General features: G+C 36.3%; 1 protein-coding gene across 5 annotated transcripts in view; it reads right to left on the reverse strand.

The window, feature by feature from the left end:
* ttll11 (tubulin tyrosine ligase-like family, member 11) overlaps nt 1-19,024 on the reverse strand; it is a 218,713-nt gene that overhangs the window by 30,146 nt on the left and 169,543 nt on the right. For 2 of the 5 annotated variants that reach the window (XM_069887786.1, XM_069887797.1), the window contains 4 exons: nt 17,335-17,589; nt 16,631-16,737; nt 13,074-13,388; nt 10,519-11,679 (listed from right to left, as the gene is read on the reverse strand). In XM_069887786.1, coding sequence (XP_069743887.1) covers nt 11,627-11,679; nt 13,074-13,388; nt 16,631-16,737; nt 17,335-17,589 — 730 coding nt within the window. In that variant the 3' untranslated portion in view covers nt 10,519-11,626. Of the gene's footprint in view, nt 1-10,518; nt 11,680-13,073; nt 13,389-16,630; nt 16,738-17,334; nt 17,590-19,024 lie in introns of those variants that run through there. The other 3 variants (XM_069887781.1, XM_069887767.1, XM_069887773.1) reach the window with 3 other exon arrangements.

Here is a 19,024-nt window from a genome sequence, read left to right on the forward strand (position 1 = left end):
CGCTGTTACAGCACCAGAAATCAGAACCAGGATTCGAATTCCGCACTGTCTGTAAGGAGATTATACATTCTCCCTGTGTTTGCATGGGTTTTCCCTGGAGGCTCCGGTTTCAGATTTCAGATTTATTGTCAGAGTACATAGATGACTTCACATATAACCCTGAGATCCTTTTCCTGTGGGTGAAGCAGAATTACCACAATTTGGTAGCGCAAAAAAAAATATACACACTGTAAACAAACAAAGAACTGTAAATAGATAATGAATGTAAACAAACTGTCTCCCACCATTCGAAACATACCGGAGGTGTAGGTTAATTTGGCGGCACAGGCTTGTGGGCCAAAATGGCATTACTGTGCTGTATGTCTAAATTTAAAAATGTACCTTCTTTACCACACTTCATATATATATATTTATGTATGTGCAGTGCAGAGATCTCAACTATTTTCTTATTAGTCTTATCCTATCCAATGCAGAACCTTCCCTTTCTCTACTGCCTGTAGATAAAAGCATGTGTTAGCTTTAGAACCTTGCTCCAGACTTTTGCAAGATGGATGTCCAGAAGCAATGTGGTTGTTTGTAGCAACATCAAAGGTCTATTTTGGCTTTCATTCCTTTTTACAATATCATTTTTTCTGCAAAATAAAGTTACTTTCTATTTTGTTCCATCCACAATCAATCCTACTTTGCATCAACACTATGGTGGCTGCAGAACTTTCACATATTACAATATGTGAAAGTTATGCAGAATATTACAACAGTGATCAAGACCATTTACTCCACTAGATCTTCCAACATTTGTAACATCACATTCTATTTCTTTTTCCTTCATATGTTTTCTAGCATTTCCTTTCATGGACAAGAACAGTCACCTAAATCTTGTGGTTGCAAGTTTTACATTCTTAAGACTCACAAAGAAGTTTCTTCTGAATTCCTTAATGGCTTATTCCAAAGTATGCCTTATTTGTTGTCATGGATATGAACAATCACGCCAATGGCACATCTTTATTTTTATTCTACTGAACTCTTTCATAATTCATAAGATCTTGAACTGCTCAGCTATATTTTTAAAGAGATCAGAAATGTGCACAGCAAACTATTTTTTCTGATCAAATCTATCATACCCCTCCTTTTCAACCTATTCGTCTAGACATAAACAGCGGAGTTGTTTTTGCAATTTTATTTATTTACTAGCAGGATACCAGCCGTGGCTGGGAAATAAAACACTCAGATGTTGACTACATGGCTGAAACAAAATAGCCAAAATGCTTCATGGTAATTCTGCATTAAATATATTTTTTCAAGCACATTTATATTCTTTGTAGCAGAAAATGGTGCTGCCCTTCGGCTGGTGACTTTTGTTCGCATTGCTTCGAGTCTTGCTTGTTCTTCCTCAACAGACCCTTGCCTGCTTATGGAATGCCTGGTGGCATCAGCACTGAGGCAGGCTTGGTGATGTTTCTCAGTTTCCTGCTGGCTGCTCCTTGTTTGTCTGGAGGCCTGAGCATTGAGGTGTCTCTGGTGCAGGTTCAATTTTCTTTTCAACTTCCTATAACCTTAAAGGTTAAATTAAATGTGGTCATGACATTTAGCATCCAATGTTACCCTTACTCAATTTTCTTGGACATTTCTAGAGTGCTCCATATTGATTTGCATGGAGAACAGACAGACATGTATGTGCAAATATATATTAGATAACCAGAAGGGTGATTTAATGATCTATGGGCCAGTCTTCCTGAATGACTTTCTGTTTCTATCCCATTTAGATTCTTAATTCTAGGCAGAAATAATCTTATTTCACCTACCAAAATGCAAAGTTCACATTTATCTCAGTTTAAATTTATTTGCCCATTCTCACGTTAGATTATGTCGTTCACAGTTTTGCAAATGTTGTTCCATGTTACTTCTGTCTCACAATTTGTCATTATTTGGATGGTGAGCAGCATAGATCACAGCAACAATCCCAGTGGAATACCATTGCCTACTTTTCAACAGTCTAAGGAATAATAATGAAACACAATCTCTTGCTGTTCAATCTTTTATTTATCTTGAACCACTTGCTCAGATGAGAAATTTCAGCACCTTGTGTTTGAAGGTCAGCAGGAATTGGAATTCAAAAGATTCTCATTCTTATAGTACATTTGCTTGTCACAGATGGAATGACTGTAAAATAACAGTTATTCCTCATCTTGATTTTCTCCCATACACATTATGCTGGTTCTCTTTTCACTCATAGGGTCTGTAGCACATATACTGGTATCTGTCCATACATTCCATTACAGTCATCCTGATACATTTCCTGGCAGTCTGTTAAAGAGTGACTTTGGGATTGATTTCCCTTCCGACCTTCTCAGCTGTAATGTGAAGGATGCTATGGCAAGTGATAGAAATGCAAAAGGACTAATTCTGAAATATTTCAATGCTTCTGCATTCTCTATTAATTTTAATGGATTACAAATGAATATATGCTCTCAACTAAATATCTGAATTTAAACAATCTGAATATATTTTCACTGAACTAAAATGCATTATTGGTATTATTTTGATTAGCTACTAATCTTGAGGAAGGAGTGACGAGTGGGAAGGGATCAACATGTCTACTCAGGACAGAATGTGGGGATAAGGCAAGCAAATCATCCTTGTGGCAAAATATTTGGCAAATTTGCCATTCTACATTCAATTGTGCAAGTTTGCAATTAAATATGTGAGATTCTAGTGCACCATTTGATACAAGTTTTATTTCAGTAAGGTTACTTTGCAATCGTAAAATTTTCAACCTTTGCTCTCCATCTTCATTAACAGCTATTGTGCTTAGGTCATACAGATCTACAAAAGTGAAATGACCATCTTTTCATGCTGTAGCTGTGCAGAGATGTAAACAGATAGGGCAGCCACTTTTGTATGTACGTAAAAGCCTGAATATCCCTGAGATTGATTGATCTCGGAAGCTAAGCAGGCTTGGATCTGGTCAGTATTTGGAGGGAAAACCACCTAGGAACACCAGGTGCTATAGGTTTCTGTGAGGGGCGCTGTGGTAGACAAAAATTAAAGAATTTCTTGTGTTACTTTCTAAGTGTAGTATTACATGACAATAATAGAACCTTTACCTTAATATAGGAACTCAAAGAGACAGAAGAGACTATTTAGTTTAGTATCATCCTGATGGAACATAAATATGATTTTTAAACCTTGGTAAATTTAAATTTCTCTTAGTCCTTATTTATTGTAGTTTTGCCAAGTTATAATGGATGGGAAATGTTTAAATCAGAAATGCAGAATTTATAAAATATTTTTAACATCCATGCGAAATATAACAAATCTCATGAGGAAAATTATAAGGGAGTTAGAAAGTGAGAGAGAATGAGGGGTTATGGCACTCATGTCTAGCCTGGTGATGATATGTGACAGTGTTTAAATGGATAAAATACATAATGTTTCTTCAAATTATTTTGTTTGTTACTTTATTAATACTTTTGCTAACATAACACATAATCAGAGCGCCAAAAGAAAACAGAATCACTAGAAGGTAATACAAAAATCTGTAGTTTTAATGACACAAGTACTACACAAATCGCCTAAGTATTTTTAAAAATTATCATTAAATTATTTACCACTCAGTTACTAAGTAACTTCAGTTAATTTTGATCCGATTCATTGGCAATGTGGTTTATTCAAACACACACCTCAAACACCAGTTTGGCTACTATGGATGATAATTCTTCAATAATGGTGCATATTATTGGGCATGGGTATATGAGATAGTTATTTCATGTTATAGCGAAGCTAAAATTATTAGGATTACCCACCCATGGGCTGTAATAATAACTGTTTTTAATTAAATCTCATCTTTCTCTGCTCTTTCTATCTAGTCTGTGGAACCAATTCTTTCAGGCTATCACTTTGCTTCTTTAAGCCAGATAAATGTACTCATTTTTGCAGCAGTAATTGACTTTTGGAAACTAATGGAACAATATATATAAGTAAGATGATAGATTTGTCTCGAATTATTTTGATTAAAATTAAACTATGATAAAAAGGGATAAATGTTCAGCTTTCAGTTGAATACAGATAGCTTACTGTAATTTAAATTCAAACATACAACCCCACATGTATTTTGAGGGCTGAAAGAAATTCACGTAGACACGTAGAGAATGTACAAACTCCTTACAGACAGTGCCAGATTTGAACCGAGGTCGCTGGCACTGTTAGCACTGTACTAACAGCTTATTTGGTCTATAGTGAGTTGTTTTCATTTTGAATCCACCAGTACTCAATACCCTGACAGGTATACTGCAGGTGCTGATTTTGGGAATAAAAACAAAAAAAAGGATTTAAGCAAAGAAAATCAGAATCCAGCTTGCAGAAAGATCTGAACATTAACAATGGTTCTGTGACTTCAGTAATCTTTTTTGATTTAGGCACACAATATAAAACAATGCCATCCATGGACAGTTATATAAAGTTATCTCAGCTAGATTTCAGTCAATGTCTTTAGTGTTCTGGAGAAAAGGAGAGGGAAATCATCTAGGATTCCTGTGCATGACCAATATTTCTGGCTGCTTCTAAGTTGCTGAGAGATGTTTATGTTGAATTCACGATGTGTGTGTTGTTATGAGCCCAGAGGACCCCAGAACCCAGCAGCAATAGAAATTCATCAAGATAAATGGTTACTTAAACAAAAGTTGCTTTTAATTATCTTTAAACATGAAAACAGGATCAAACTTTAACTTTTTACTATTAACTTAACCCCCTAAGTCCACGTGTATGTAATGTGTATATAAGTTCAGAAAAATTCTTTGATTCACATTCCAATCTCACTTTACACTTGGAAGGTAAATGGTTACCTCTCAGGAAGGTTCTTGTCGATTTTCAAAGTGAGATTTGTTGTTCCAGGACATCCACAACTAATGTATTTTCATCAGCCACTCCAGTGTCTTGCCGAAGAAATTTGCCCCATCAGGGTTTTCCAGATGATAACCTCTTTCTTTCAGGTCATCACAGAGTTTTTTTTTCTGTTTCCCTTATTTCAAGTGAAACATTATACAGCCAGCCATCTCCTCTTGTATGGACACAAGGATTTTGACCAGGCTGAACTAAAAACTCACAACCTGTCTTCCAAATGGGGTTTTTCCACAAGCTTGCCAGCTTGTCATGTTCCAGTCCCAGCTGCTGAACTGTAGAACTGAATTCTCTCTCTCAGAGAAAACAACATGACCCTTTTAGAACAGACAGACTGCAGCACCGGATCTAATCTTCTGAGTTTGTTCATCTGTTCCTTTCCAAAACAATAGTCCATTACTCCACAGCATGTCCAGTTAACACCTACTTGTGATGTCTTTATAGGCATTCTTCAAAGTTTTTGCAAAGGCACTTGGAGCCTGGACTGTCTGGCTTGAGCAGAGCTCAGACATTTTAAATGAGATCTGTTTTGAAGTGTTTGTATGTGACCTACACTAAAAAACCTGCCACAATTTATCTCCTTGAAAACATATCTATATTCAATAAAATATAACATAATCCATCACAGTGAAAGAGGAAGAATGTGGAATTATGGACCTGTCAGTTCTTCTAAAACAGCAGCTCTGGATTTTCTCATGTTGGATTTCAGATATTAATTGATGCCAGATTATTTCAATATAGCTGTCATTACCCATCAATTGTATCCTTGCCCATTATCTGTTTTGAAGTGAGAACTCAAGTGGCTGAGATTTGGCACAGCACCAGTCAGAAATAACCTGTGGAATTTGTAATTTCACTGGATATGATGCAATTATTAATTATTTGGGTTTAATTTCCATTTTTTTACTAAATAGTGATTTCTATGGCTGGAAAGGGTCTTCGCTGGATCTTTGACCGACCACAACATGGGAGGACAACTACACATAGGATGTGTTTAGCTACTACACAATCTTCACTGAATCACAAGACTATCAGCCCATTGACTATATATTGATTTAATTTAGCAGCAATTAAGCCAGTCCCATTCTTCCACCCTCTCCATACAGTGTTAGAAATTCTTCCCTTTTGCAATTTATCCAGTTCAGATGGGAGTTTCACATTTAAATTTGACATCATAACTCCGTCAGCAGTGTATTTCAGACTCTCAGCATTTATCTGGCTTAAAGTCTCCTTGCGTTTGGTTTGAAACTTTTGTCAATCACCTTCACACTAGTTATTAATGCTTCTGCCATGGGAACATTTTCTCTCCATCTACTCTTACTATACCTTTCATTAGTATCTATCAGATCCCCTCGTAAACTCCTCTGAGCAACTGAGAACAACTCCAGCTTCTCTTGTCTCTTCACATAATTTGTTTCTTGACCCAGGGATATTTTTAGTAAATTTCTCCGCTCTAAAAGCTTAATATCTTTTGTAAAATGTAGTGCCCAAAACTTGTTGCACTACTCCAATAGTTGCCAAGCCAGACCCATTGTGACTGTCTTGCTCTTGAAAGTATCTTTACTTATTTTGTTTAACCAGAAGTAGCATTTATTGAAAATCTGAAAAATGTTTGTTTAAAAACTTGTTCTCGGTACAGCTTTTCCTTAGACACTTTTGTGTCATTTGTCAGAAGAACATGTGCTTACTCCACTGAAAATATCTGAGAAGTCTATCTTTGTTTCTAATGAATCATCAAAGCTCCCTCCAAGCCTGTAACATTCCCAGTGTTGTAAAAGAAAGCTTTCAAGTCTAGAGCTGTAGAAATGTTGAAACTTGACAGATGTACAATCTGAATCAGCAATGAAAATATACCAGTAACACATAGTCTGGGAGAATAGAAAAATGTTTTTAATAAAATGCAGTTTACAGAAACTTTACAGCAGTTTGAATATAAGGTCTTTAAAGGACTACACAATTAAAAGCCTTTAAGAAGCTTAATCCTGATCTAACGTCATAACGTCTACTTATAATTAGAACAGATGAATATACCAGGCCAGATAAACTTGGCAAGCTTTGTAATTCATACAGTTTATCTCAAATCAGCACAGGATCACTGTACCAGGAATGTGGATGTTTATCTATATCTTTCACACATTTTCATGCATCAAGGTGACAGTTTATGTATGTTTTTTTCAGTGGACTTCACATGGAAAGGTGAGTGAAACACGAAAGTCTTCAGACACTGCGATTTGAGTAAAAACACACCAAAATGCTGGAAGAACTCTGCTCTTTTCAGCGTCTTAAGTTTCACAGATAAGATCTCTGCTTTCTACATTAAACCTAAATATGGATGGATTTTTGTCTGCAGCAATTTATTAAGGACTGCGTTCTCAGTTCAAGAATAAATAAGTGCACATAAGTAAAAGCTTATTTAAGCTAAACTGACAAATACAGGGCAGGTCTTTCTGCATTTATAAAAGCAAAGGCTCCAATGGAAAACCTTAATGATCCTCTTTCCAATATCTTGGGGGAATTTCTTGCTTTTAAGTAGAACTTTTGATTATGAACCCTGCAGTGTCATTAACATCTACCAACTGAGTTATCATACTTACTGGCATGTGATTCAATCCATTCTGGATTACACTTATAAACACGTTAATGGGAACAATCACCTCTCCTGAGGTTATGCTAGAGAATGCTGTGAGCAGGGAATTGTTCACAAAGATGACAGAGAAGCAGGGAGCTATGGAAAAAATACTGAAAGGTGGTGCTGGAATTTCTTTAAATATGCAAGAATTATGGAGGATGGCCAGACAGCTAAGATGAAAAGTGAGGGCAAGGGGAACAGAGATGGAGAAAATTGAACAATGGAATCTTTAGTCAGCTGGATGGAGAAGTCATGGAGTTGTACAGAACAGAAACAGGCCATTTGGCTCAGCAAGTCCATGCTGGGGCATTCTAAATATGCCACAAACTGCAGCATCAATTGTGGTTATGTGAATTCTCATTGCTACATCTTTGATTTGGAGAAAATTACTGATATTAAAGGAGAAGCTATTCAATAGAAGAACAAGTTCAGCCAGGTAAATGATGGTGAGAGTGCACTACTGGTTCCTTGTCAATAGATGTCCTCTAAGGCCATCCTTGTGTGAGATGGAAATATGGAGGAATTGATCCAGGGTGAAGTTGAGCAGTTTAAGATCAAGAAACTGGAAATTGTCAAAGCTGTGAAGGGCATCAGAAGTGTCATGAATATGACAAGCCTGAACGAAATGGGTCAAGATGAGAGGTAAAACTTCTGTGGGACATAAACATCCTGAAACAATGAATTTAACAGAATGTACATTTTTGTAGATGATGGAGAGGGAATAGAAGGAGAATGTGTGAGGTTGGAGACAATGAAGCTGGAGGTTGTTGAAGAAAAGATCACCTGAGGAAATTAGGTCAGCTTCTGGGAGATAGTCACCTGGAATTCAATAGTAGGGGCAGTAGCATGGTTAGCACCAGCGACCTGGGTAAGGAGTTTGTACATTATCCCCGTGACATGTGTGGGTTTCCTCGAGTGCTCCAGTTTCCTCCCACCTTCCAAAACGTATGATTAGAATGCACAGGTTTCAAAGGCTAAAAGTTCCTTCTACTGTTATATTAAAAATACAATTCAGTGGAAGGCAGAGAGTCTGAGAGTTGACATTCGCCTTTTATAAACAGTAATCACAACAGTATCACCTTTGTCAGCAGATTTGATGTCAATGTTAGAGTTGATTTCTGGTGAATGGAGGGTTTTCCTCTTCACTGTATCATGAAGAATCCATGTCATCTCTCCTAATCCTTCACTACATTTTAAAATATGCTTGTTTTATCTTTTTGGCACTAATGAAAGCAATTAAATTGGAATATTCATTCTCTTTCTCCTCAGATACTGCCTGACCTGCTGTTTTTATTTTCAGATTTATATTTTTTTTTGCTTTTCACTTGCTGTAAATCAAATTCTCCAGAATCTGGAGATCTTCCAGAATTTTCTGCTTCTGTCTGGTAGCTATTCAACTGAATAGAGATGGAAGGGGCATGAGGTAGGATCACGGGGTTGCAGCAGTCTCAATTATATTCACATTGCTTGAACTTGAACCCTTTCAAATCTAAATTGCCTGTCATTTTTTTCTGTGACTTCAATCAGGACATCAAAATGAACAGATTACTTTGGCTGCTTTGTCAGAGGTAAAACTACTCCATTTTCAAAGGATATTGTAACCATGTTACTGGAAAATGACAGACATTAAATTTATCCCTCAACTCACACAAAAGAAAAATATTGCAGATGGAGGAAATCAAAATTAAAAAATGTTGAAAATACTTAGAAGGTCATACAGGACCTGTAACAAAACAATTAACATTCTTGGTCGATGACTGTTCTGATGCAACCTGAAATATCAACTCTCCTCTCTTCTTAGATGCTGCCTGGCCACAAAGGTAATTTTGACAGAATTCATATTTTGTTTCAGTATTGAATGAAAGTGAGACATTTCAAATTGGCCTTTTCTTATCTTAGACACAAAGATGAGAATTATAAATAGTTATTAATATCAGAGGAAATAATGATGTACTCACAACTTAACCTCAGCAATCTGCCTACATTTAGAATCCATTTAGAGCTACAGAGATTATGTAAGATTAAAGGGACACATTCTCACCTCATCACCTTAGTGGTGGGGGGGGGAGGGGGGCGGAGGGGGATGATACCATCTTTAAGCAACACCCACTGGCACTGAAGTTAAACTAATATACCTGTTCTTAGACCCAAGAAATTTTGATCTGGAAGCTTATGCCTGAATATCACCATGGCAGCTGAGGAAGTGAAATCTATTTACATCTGGAATTTAAAAGCTGTTATTAGTAATGAATATCATGTGAAAAACCACCTGACATTTACGGAAATAATTTTTTCTGCCTGGCCTGGTGTTGGGCATTTAAATGCCTTCTATTTGACCATTTAATTCAAAGTACTCTAATGGATTGATAATGAACACAGGCCAATTCAAAAGACATCCAAATCCTAACAAAATGGAAGATTTTGTGCTTCTGTATTATCATAATCCAATTCCAACCATTTGTTGTCAATGCAAAGAGTGTTCAAAAGCTGTACTCATCCCTTTATCTTGTCTATGGTAGTCTGTAGCATTTTAATCTGATTTACATTGGAATCTGATTAATAACTAAATTGTAGCAGACCTGATTGGAGTTGGAGTGAATTCAAATAGAAAGAATACATAATTTAATTTGTATTCTGGTGAAATTTTGTAACTGTATTCAAAGCAATTTTTTGTGGAATCAGGGAGGAATGCATTAAATCAAGTGAAATATCCCAAAGTAAGGTAAATTTTACCTTACAACTTAAAACAATATTTTGAAAATTCTTTCAAGTTCAGTATACACATTACAATTAACAAATTACTTGCATTGGTCAATAAATGTGCAAAAAATTAATAATTTATTGATATGATATCTAAGGGGAGCAGTCCCTTTAATTTGATAGCATTTTGTATAGATCAAAGATTATACTAAAAGGTGCTATTTTTAGCTATTTATGTATATATTAGCTTAAACACTATAAAATATTTATTCTCATTTTATGTGATGACTGAGATATTAGGATTTTTTCATGAAATTAAAAGTTAACTAACATTCAATTGATTGGAAAAGGTAAGAATAAAGTTAACTGTCCTGTAAATATAACTTACAATAAAACTCGAGAACTGTAGCCTGCTTGCTAAGTGTCAAGAGTTAAAGCATCATTCTGTCAATACAGATTATAAATGCATTGCTCGAAGAAAACAGAACAGATGGCTATTTCAAGCAGTGATGAATGTTATTTTGTTGAGGGCAGGCAAAGACAGTGAAATCTTTAATGCTTATTGTACAAATAAATTCTTCCACAAGCTTGTATATGTATCTGAGCAATCACAAGATAAAAGCTATTGAGTCATTTTTTTAATGGCGTGCTGTCAATCAAACATTTGCTCCCTTTGAGAAATTCACTTTTTAACCAATGAATGAATTGTGCTTTAAAAATATTTGTCAATGAAGGATTTTATTTTTGCTCTGTCATGAAAAAAAATCAGCTATTTTCCTTCCTCCAGCCACTATCCATCAAAACATGGCTTAAAGGTGCTTAATTATATTTTTTCCATCCATAAAATTAAAGAGTCTAGATTTCAAAAACTGATCACTTAACTTTATTTAAAAGGAAAGTTTGAAGGATTAACAGGTCCATATAGTGAACTGTTAAATCTACTGACCAAGAAAGTCCTGGATTCACTTGGGCTCTCAATGCTCTCACAAGATGTGATAATGAGGACAATGGTGGCAATGATTCAGCCTGCTGACTTCTGTGCAACATATATATGGGTGGGATGTAGCTCTGGTGATCTTGTCACTATACTGAAGATAGGGTTCATAGGCCAAAATGGGAAAGAATTCTGAAACATCACCATGATGCAATATCCTCCTAATATTTACTCTCAATACTATTTGAACTATTAGCTTAAAGTGAAGACTGACTTAAAAATAAAATCCAGATCATTTTTTTTTATTTACTGTACAAAGCATTGCACTGGTTTATATAATTTACTGCTTATCTCAGAATAAGCAAATAGCAGGATAAATCCATTCCACTGACCCTTCTACCACACTTGCTGCTTATTTCCAGCTGAAGATGTAAGGAAGCTCAATACTGTCGCGAGCAGATTCAGAATTATCGAGATTTTCTCAGCACGCGAGTCTGGAGCAGCATGCTCTCTGTCAATTCTAAGGATGGGTAAGATTAAGTTTTGTATTAATACTGAAAGTATGAACACGAGGTGTAACTTAACTTTCTATGACTATTTGCCTTTAAGAATCAGAATGGCAGTCCCTTTAATGGTGGCTGCAGGAGCTTTAATTGTAACTTTATATTCCAAAGCCTTGAACCAATGTCTTACCGCTAAATGATTTTATTACAAACACGTGAATCTTTATGGTCCAGTATTAAATGTATATTTTCTTGTTTTGTGATCTACTATTTGAATAGAATTACAATACCACTAAAGTATAAAAATAGCAAAAAGCATAGATTAGAAATAATTGTTTCAGGCAGGTGATGCCCTAATATTACATTAGTTAATCCATTTTCTTGACATTTACTAGTGGATGAACAAATGCAACAGCAATGGCTTATCCATTCCTTTTTATCCATGATAAATTTTAATACACAAGGTTTTCTATACAAAAAACTCATACACACACAAATGAGAGTCTTTATCTATTTCAGTAGTGACCTGGCTGTATAACACATATTTTCCGTTTTTTAATTTTACTGACAGGAGGCTCAGCCAATTACATTGCACCAAAGCTCATCCCATATCAGAAAGCAGCCAACATGGAACATTTTTTAAAATGTGTAAATTAATTCAGACCCGAAGCCAGACAGTTGCACTCTCTTTACATTAAATGAAAATGAATTACATGGAGAGAACAGAATAATGTCTATTTCCAATGTTTGTTTAAATAAGCATTCATCATTCAAGTTTGAAATGCAAATAAGCTAGCTAAGGTAAAATTGTGCATGAAATATTTATCAATCATGAACTATCCCAGATGCAAAGGATCAACTTCCTATTGAAATTGTTGGGGATAATGCTGGGGAAAGCAAAGGGGGAGGGTCTGCCATTCGAGATCTGGATCACTACATAAAGTTCAATAGTGCAAAATGCTGTAACATTTACATTAGCTTGACCCGTTGAGAACGCACATCATTTAGGCCAATTACAGAGCAGTTTTGCTGGTTGTTAAAACAAAACCTGCAGCCCAGATTGCCCCATCCACTGGGACTTATAAAAGCTGCTGGAGAGCACGCAATTACTGTGGGCAAATGGAATAAGGATAATTAATGATTACTATGTTAATAATAACTACCTGATAATGAAAAATCAACATTCACAATCAACCAAGTCAGAAGCTGCATTAAGTTCTTTAGAATTAATTTCAACTGGTGAATGAATTTTCACCATCACCATTTTGCACCTTCATCGGTATGCACATTAGTGAATTGGATTATTAAAACACTATCAACAGTTAGAATTCAGCGATGGTTAGCAACTGTAACCTTAACACAATTTTAATAATGTGAAGAAAATGGCATTTATGTGACTATTAAGAAATACCTCTTCGATTCATTGATTTTACAGGCTGTTTCTCCCTTGACGCAGGTAATGATGATGTCTGCAATCTATTGGAAGTGCTCAGACGATTTAATAAGTGCACATTACTGACAGCACCTGAGCGAGGCCTTTCAGGGTGATATGCAATCAAGCTAGATTTTTGGTCTGATTTTCCACGAAAGTGCTTTTCATCCAGTGCATCTAACTGATATTCACAAAAATTGACCAGTGCCTCAACTTGTTCTCGAAGTGGTGGGGACTTGTACCTTCTTTGTGCCATGAGGAAGATGGCCTCCATAAATGCTTGTAAGCACATACCTAGTAAAACAAAATATAATATTTATTAATACAAATTAGATATACCTTGTTACGCTTAAATGTCTCACTACTGTGTTAATAAACATTGGTTTAAAGTTCAAATTTATAGTCAGACTACATACATGACATCACATACAACCTGGAGTTGCTTTTTCCTGTGGGGAAGGCAGAATTTCTACTTATTGGTGAACTGTAAATTTGGTGATGAGGTAAAACACGAAAGTCTGCAGATATCATGGTTGAAGTAAAAACGCATATTGGAGAAACTCAGCAGGTCAAATTGTGTCCTTTATATAGCAAAGATAAAAAATACTTAACTGAGGTTTCAGGCTTGAATCCTTCATCAAGGTATGGAAAAATATCAGGCAGCCGGGGAGGAGCATAGTCACAAAGGCACCAGGTAATAGGTGGAGAAGGGAGGGAGGGCACAGCAGCAAAAAAGGGGTGAAGGGGGTAGAGAGCTGAGGGAAAGAAAACAGGGAGAAGGAAAGGGAGGGGGGGAAAGGAGAGCAGGTTGGCAGAAACCTGAAAAGTCGATGTTAATGCCATCCATCTGGAGAGTACCCAGATGGAAAATCAGGAGTTGTTTCTCCATTTTACAGGTGGTTTTGGTAGGATACTATATGAGGCTATGGACAGATACGTTAGTATGGGAGTGGGATGCAGAACTGAAATGGTTAGTCAGTTGGAGGACCCTGTCATTGTGTGGACAGAGTGAAGGAGCTCAGCGAAGCAATGATCTCCCAGTCTGTGCCTAGTCTCTCCAATGTAGAGAAGGTCACAAAGGGAGCATCAGATGCAGTAACTCAATCCTGCAGATACATGTGTGAAGTGTTTCTTCACTTGAAAGGCCTGTTTGGGGCCCTGGACCTTACAAACCCAATTCCTCGCTCTAAACAACTACTCCTTTGACTTATCTCAGTTCATCCAAATCAAAGGAGTAGCCCTGGGTACCTGCATGGCTCCAGCTACCTACCTGTTTGTGGGCTTTGTGGAACAATCCATACCTTGCCCATGTGGGCTTGCAGCCCTCAACTCTTCCTCTGTTATACTGACAACAACATCGGGGCTGCCTCGTGCACCAGCAATGAGCTCGTCAACTTCCACCCCGATCTCATACTCATCTGGTCCATCTCAGACAATACTCTCCCCTTTCTGGATCACTTGACTCTGTCTCGGGAGACAATATTTCCACTGATATATATTACAAACACATAATTACCCCAACTACACTTCCTCAACTCTGACCCTGCAAGGATTCTAGTTCCTTCTCTCAATTTTTCCATCTCCTCCGCATCTGTTCCCAAGATGAGGTCTTTCAGTCCAGATTTACCAAAATATCTGCCTTCTTCCACAAACGAGGCTTCCCCTCCACCACCATCAACTCACCCACACCCTCAATTTCTTGTTCATCTGCCCTGGCCCCCTCTGCCCACAGACACAACAAACATCCTTACCTACCACCCATCAGCCTCCACATCCAACATATTATCCTCTGGAATTTCCAGCACTTACAACAGAATCCCATTACCACACACATCTTCCCCTCTCCTCCCTCCTCTGCCTTATAAACTTCTATCAGGTCATCATCCATTGCTCCAAAGAGAAAAGACTAAGTTCACTCCACCTATCCTTACAAAGGCATGCTCTCCAATCCTGGCAGCATCCTCATAAATACATTATCAAAAGTAAAAATTACCACTTTCCATGCACTCTGAACTATTTCTGAAGGATTTCAAAGAATGAAGCTGGCAAGTCTTTACCAGTGTTTTAATATTTACCTTGCCAGCCAAATTCTGACCCAAAAAGGCAGCGTAACACAAATATTCCATAATGGAAGAACTATTATATATTAATTTAAATACTTTTTTTTCTAATGTTTCCAAATGCAGTTTTGATTCTGCAAGTCTTATATTTCAGTATCATTCATAGTTTGAATATTTTTCACATCTTTTATCTTTATTATTTATTTGGAGTCCAGGATAATGGGAGCTTCTAAAAAAAATGTAAGTTCTCGTTTTTGCAGTGCAATGAAATTTAAGAAATAAATCCTGATGAACTAAACAGGAAGTTCCAATCAAATTAACATCTAGACAAGGTTTCAAACTGCCTGAAGGAAATTGTCAAAAATAAATTTGCTGTCAACAGCTCTCTTCAAACAGCAAAACATTTTATTAATCTAAAAAAAAATTAATCTACTGCATGTAAATTTTCAATTAACTAATTTGTCTAAAGTAAAAATAAACAACTAACATCTTAAGTTCATCAGCTCTGCTTTGAGATCTCTGCATGACTTTTGCTGAAAGATAGCATGGGTCTATCCATTCAGTGTTTAATCTACAAGAATTCTTAATTATTCTTAAACATGCATCATGCACCATAAGGAAACAAAAATGTTAAAAAAAAGAATATTCCAATACAGTGCAAATTTCCTTGTAACTTTTTTGCAAGATGTTTTACTCAAATATCATCTGAGTCTCATAGTTAAACAGCGTAGAAATAGGCCTTTGGCCCACCAAGTCTGCATCATCCACCAAAGCCCCATTTAAATGTACAAAAATCTATTATCTACAAAAGTCCGGCTTAAAAACAAATCCCCAAATTGTCACAAATTTCCCCAGATTTTATCACTTGCATATGTGCTATGGCCAATTTATAATAGCCAACTGACCGATCAACCCACATGTCTTTAGGATGGAACAGGTACATAGAGTTCTTATTTAGGTTCTTAGTAATTCAAAACAAAATTAAAAAAACATTTCTTAAAACAGTTTAGATAGGGAAAAAAGAAAAAAAATCATGACTAAAAGTTAACACTCTCAATCCATCGATGTCTTGCATAACCGGGAAGTGCATTCGTGCGGTAACCTACCATATGCATCTGCGAATTGGGGGCGCAATGTGTTTGTGAGTATGAATTGACTGTAATCAGCTTCATCAGACAAACAGCAGCATCAGAATCATTTATAAAGATGTTTATGGTACTGCTGCAGTGACAGAGATCGGGACTGGGGTTCAAATCTGCGGTGTTCGTTTCCCCATGTCTGCCTGGGTTTCTCCAGGTACTCCTGTTTCTTCCCACCATTTAAAAATGTACTGGGGGTTCTAGGTCAGTTAGGTGTAATTGCGCAGCACGAGCTCATGGGCTGAAAGGGCCTGTTACCGTGCTGTATGTCTAAATTAATAATTAAAATAATGATAATCAGGAGTGAGAGAGAGGACAAAAGAAGAGAGTTGTTTACCAGATTCCCCACGATCTCCATGAACAATGTTCCACCGCCGTGCAATATCAATATATAATATGTCAACAGAGGCCATGGGCAAGTTGCTGTTGCTGAGTTTGCAGGTCCTACAATACACAAGAAATAAGCAGCAGGCCGACAATTACCAAGAACAGAATGGCAAATACTAGCCAATGAACGCTAAATATTAAAACAATTTTTCTCCTATTTATATTAATAACACAATTCATCTCTGCTCCTGAGATAGAGCTGGAAACAGAACTATGGTCTCTAGCTCAGTTGAAAAAGAACAATGGCATGGAAGTTATAGACCACAGGAAGTGTGGAGAAATAGTCCGATCCCATAAAAGTCTTGAGTCGTAAAATTGGCAAATTAAAGCCATCCATATTGATGCAGAAGACGCAGTTCATATGATCACAGGTTCTCTTGGTCACAATGGAAACTCCTTCATAGAGAAGATTTGGGTGGATTGCAAAGAATTTTTGCTCATTTTGACATTCTAATAGTAATATTTCATCTGTTTATGAGGGCTCTTTCTGGATTACATTTTCCAAAATGTGGAAGATTCTGCTTATAATTAACAAACAAATAACTGGTAATTTATCAACAGTGGAGTTTATATATTTTGCAAGTAATAGAAATTCCCATTTTATATTTAGTACATGACTAATGGTAGTAAAGGACATCAGTAATATTGACCAACCTAATAAAGGTCCGAAATCCGGTCGGACCGAGCTTCATAGTTCCTTTAATGCCCAGGAATCTGATAAAAAGAAGTGCTATGCGTTCCACAATCAGAAGGTAGCTGAACTGTTTTGTGTACTTAGGAAACACTTGTTTCAGGCAGAGGGGTGGCCAATTCACTTCTGTGCCAGAGGAGGACTCAGCCTTGCTGTGTGCTTCAGCTTTGGTGATATCATCTCCTTCGTTTTCTGTTGAATATTCAGTGGAGTGTGATCTACAAGTTGTCAAAATAAAGTTTTAAATAAAATAAAAATCAGACCAGTATATTTAATTTATAGTGTTAATACTAATTTCATAATGGAACATTAATTTTAGTTTATAATAGTTAAGCTCAGAACATTGTACCTCATGAAGCAACATAAATCCTATGTAGATCTGTCAGAGTTTAATGCTGATTGTGCAATGTGAAGTTGTTTGGACATTCAGAGACAAAATGATAAGACTAACCAACCTTCCATCTAATTACCAACTGTGCTGAAACGTTGCATCATTCAGTAGTTCAGAATTAAAAAGATCCAATTTTAAGATGAGCAAGTTAGGATAAAGGAGAAAATGGAGGCAGAAGATTTGGAGAGAGTAAGTAGGATTTCCCTTGGTAAACGGTGCATCCCCAATTACAATGGAAGCAGAAGTCATTCAGAAGCAGCTGGTTTTGGGACAGAGTGCTGAGAAACTCCAGCAATGATGTTCTGGGGCTGGGCTAAAAAAAACTTCCATCAGACTTTGTACTAAGTATGACTCCAACCACTTTAAATACCTATTGATTTCAGTTTTCCATGTCTCCCTGATATCACACTCTCTCTCACCTCCTGACGATTTGAAATTAAATTCTCTTGCTATGATCGCATTGGACCTCACATTATGGGATTGAATAAATCAATCACTGAACATGTCGGGAAAGACAAATATGAAAGTTACTTCCCTTTTTGTTTTTACAAAATGAACTATTGCAATCAAAATAATATTTATATAATGACTTCTACAAACTAATATTTACAGATATTTAACTTGCAAGATATATTGTGCAAAATAGCTCTGAGTTTAATCTTTCTCTATAATTTATTCCTGTATTCATACCATTTGCCAAAGCAGAAATAAATTTCTCTTGTTTCTTTTAAAAATTATTAGTTCCAAAGGTCAGGAATTATTCCAACACTTTAAAGGACAAATATTGCTGCATCTCTGGATGACATCCAATATAAAATTTATACTTGCTTTCCAGGGTTGTCTTCAAACAGCTTTATCGTGAGTATTTAAAGTTATTGCCTTCAGTAGATCAAATATCCAACAAACTTTGAAAAATTGAGCTTGTCTGCAAATAAATTCTTTTGATGATTTGAAAGATACCACATCTTTCACATAAAGATTCTTTTACTCAAGGGTATTCTGTTGCATTTACGTGAGATTTTCCCCAAATAGCCAAATCAAACATTTGATGAAAAGTTTTGTAAGCTTATGGTAAAACCTTTGGTATTCAGTTAGCATTTGCTTCATTTTAAGATCTTCTTATGGATTCATAGCTGTCCTTGCTTTATCTAAAAAATACAATATACTAATCTAATTGACATTACTTCAGTTATTTTCACATCTTTAAAAATTTCTTTCAAATGTTTCACTAGGTGTTTCTCTTAAAAATTATTTATTTGGAT

The sequence above is a fragment of the Narcine bancroftii genome, chromosome 1 (assembly GCF_036971445.1).
Source record: "Narcine bancroftii isolate sNarBan1 chromosome 1, sNarBan1.hap1, whole genome shotgun sequence".
NCBI classification, from domain to species: domain Eukaryota; kingdom Metazoa; phylum Chordata; class Chondrichthyes; order Torpediniformes; family Narcinidae; genus Narcine; species Narcine bancroftii.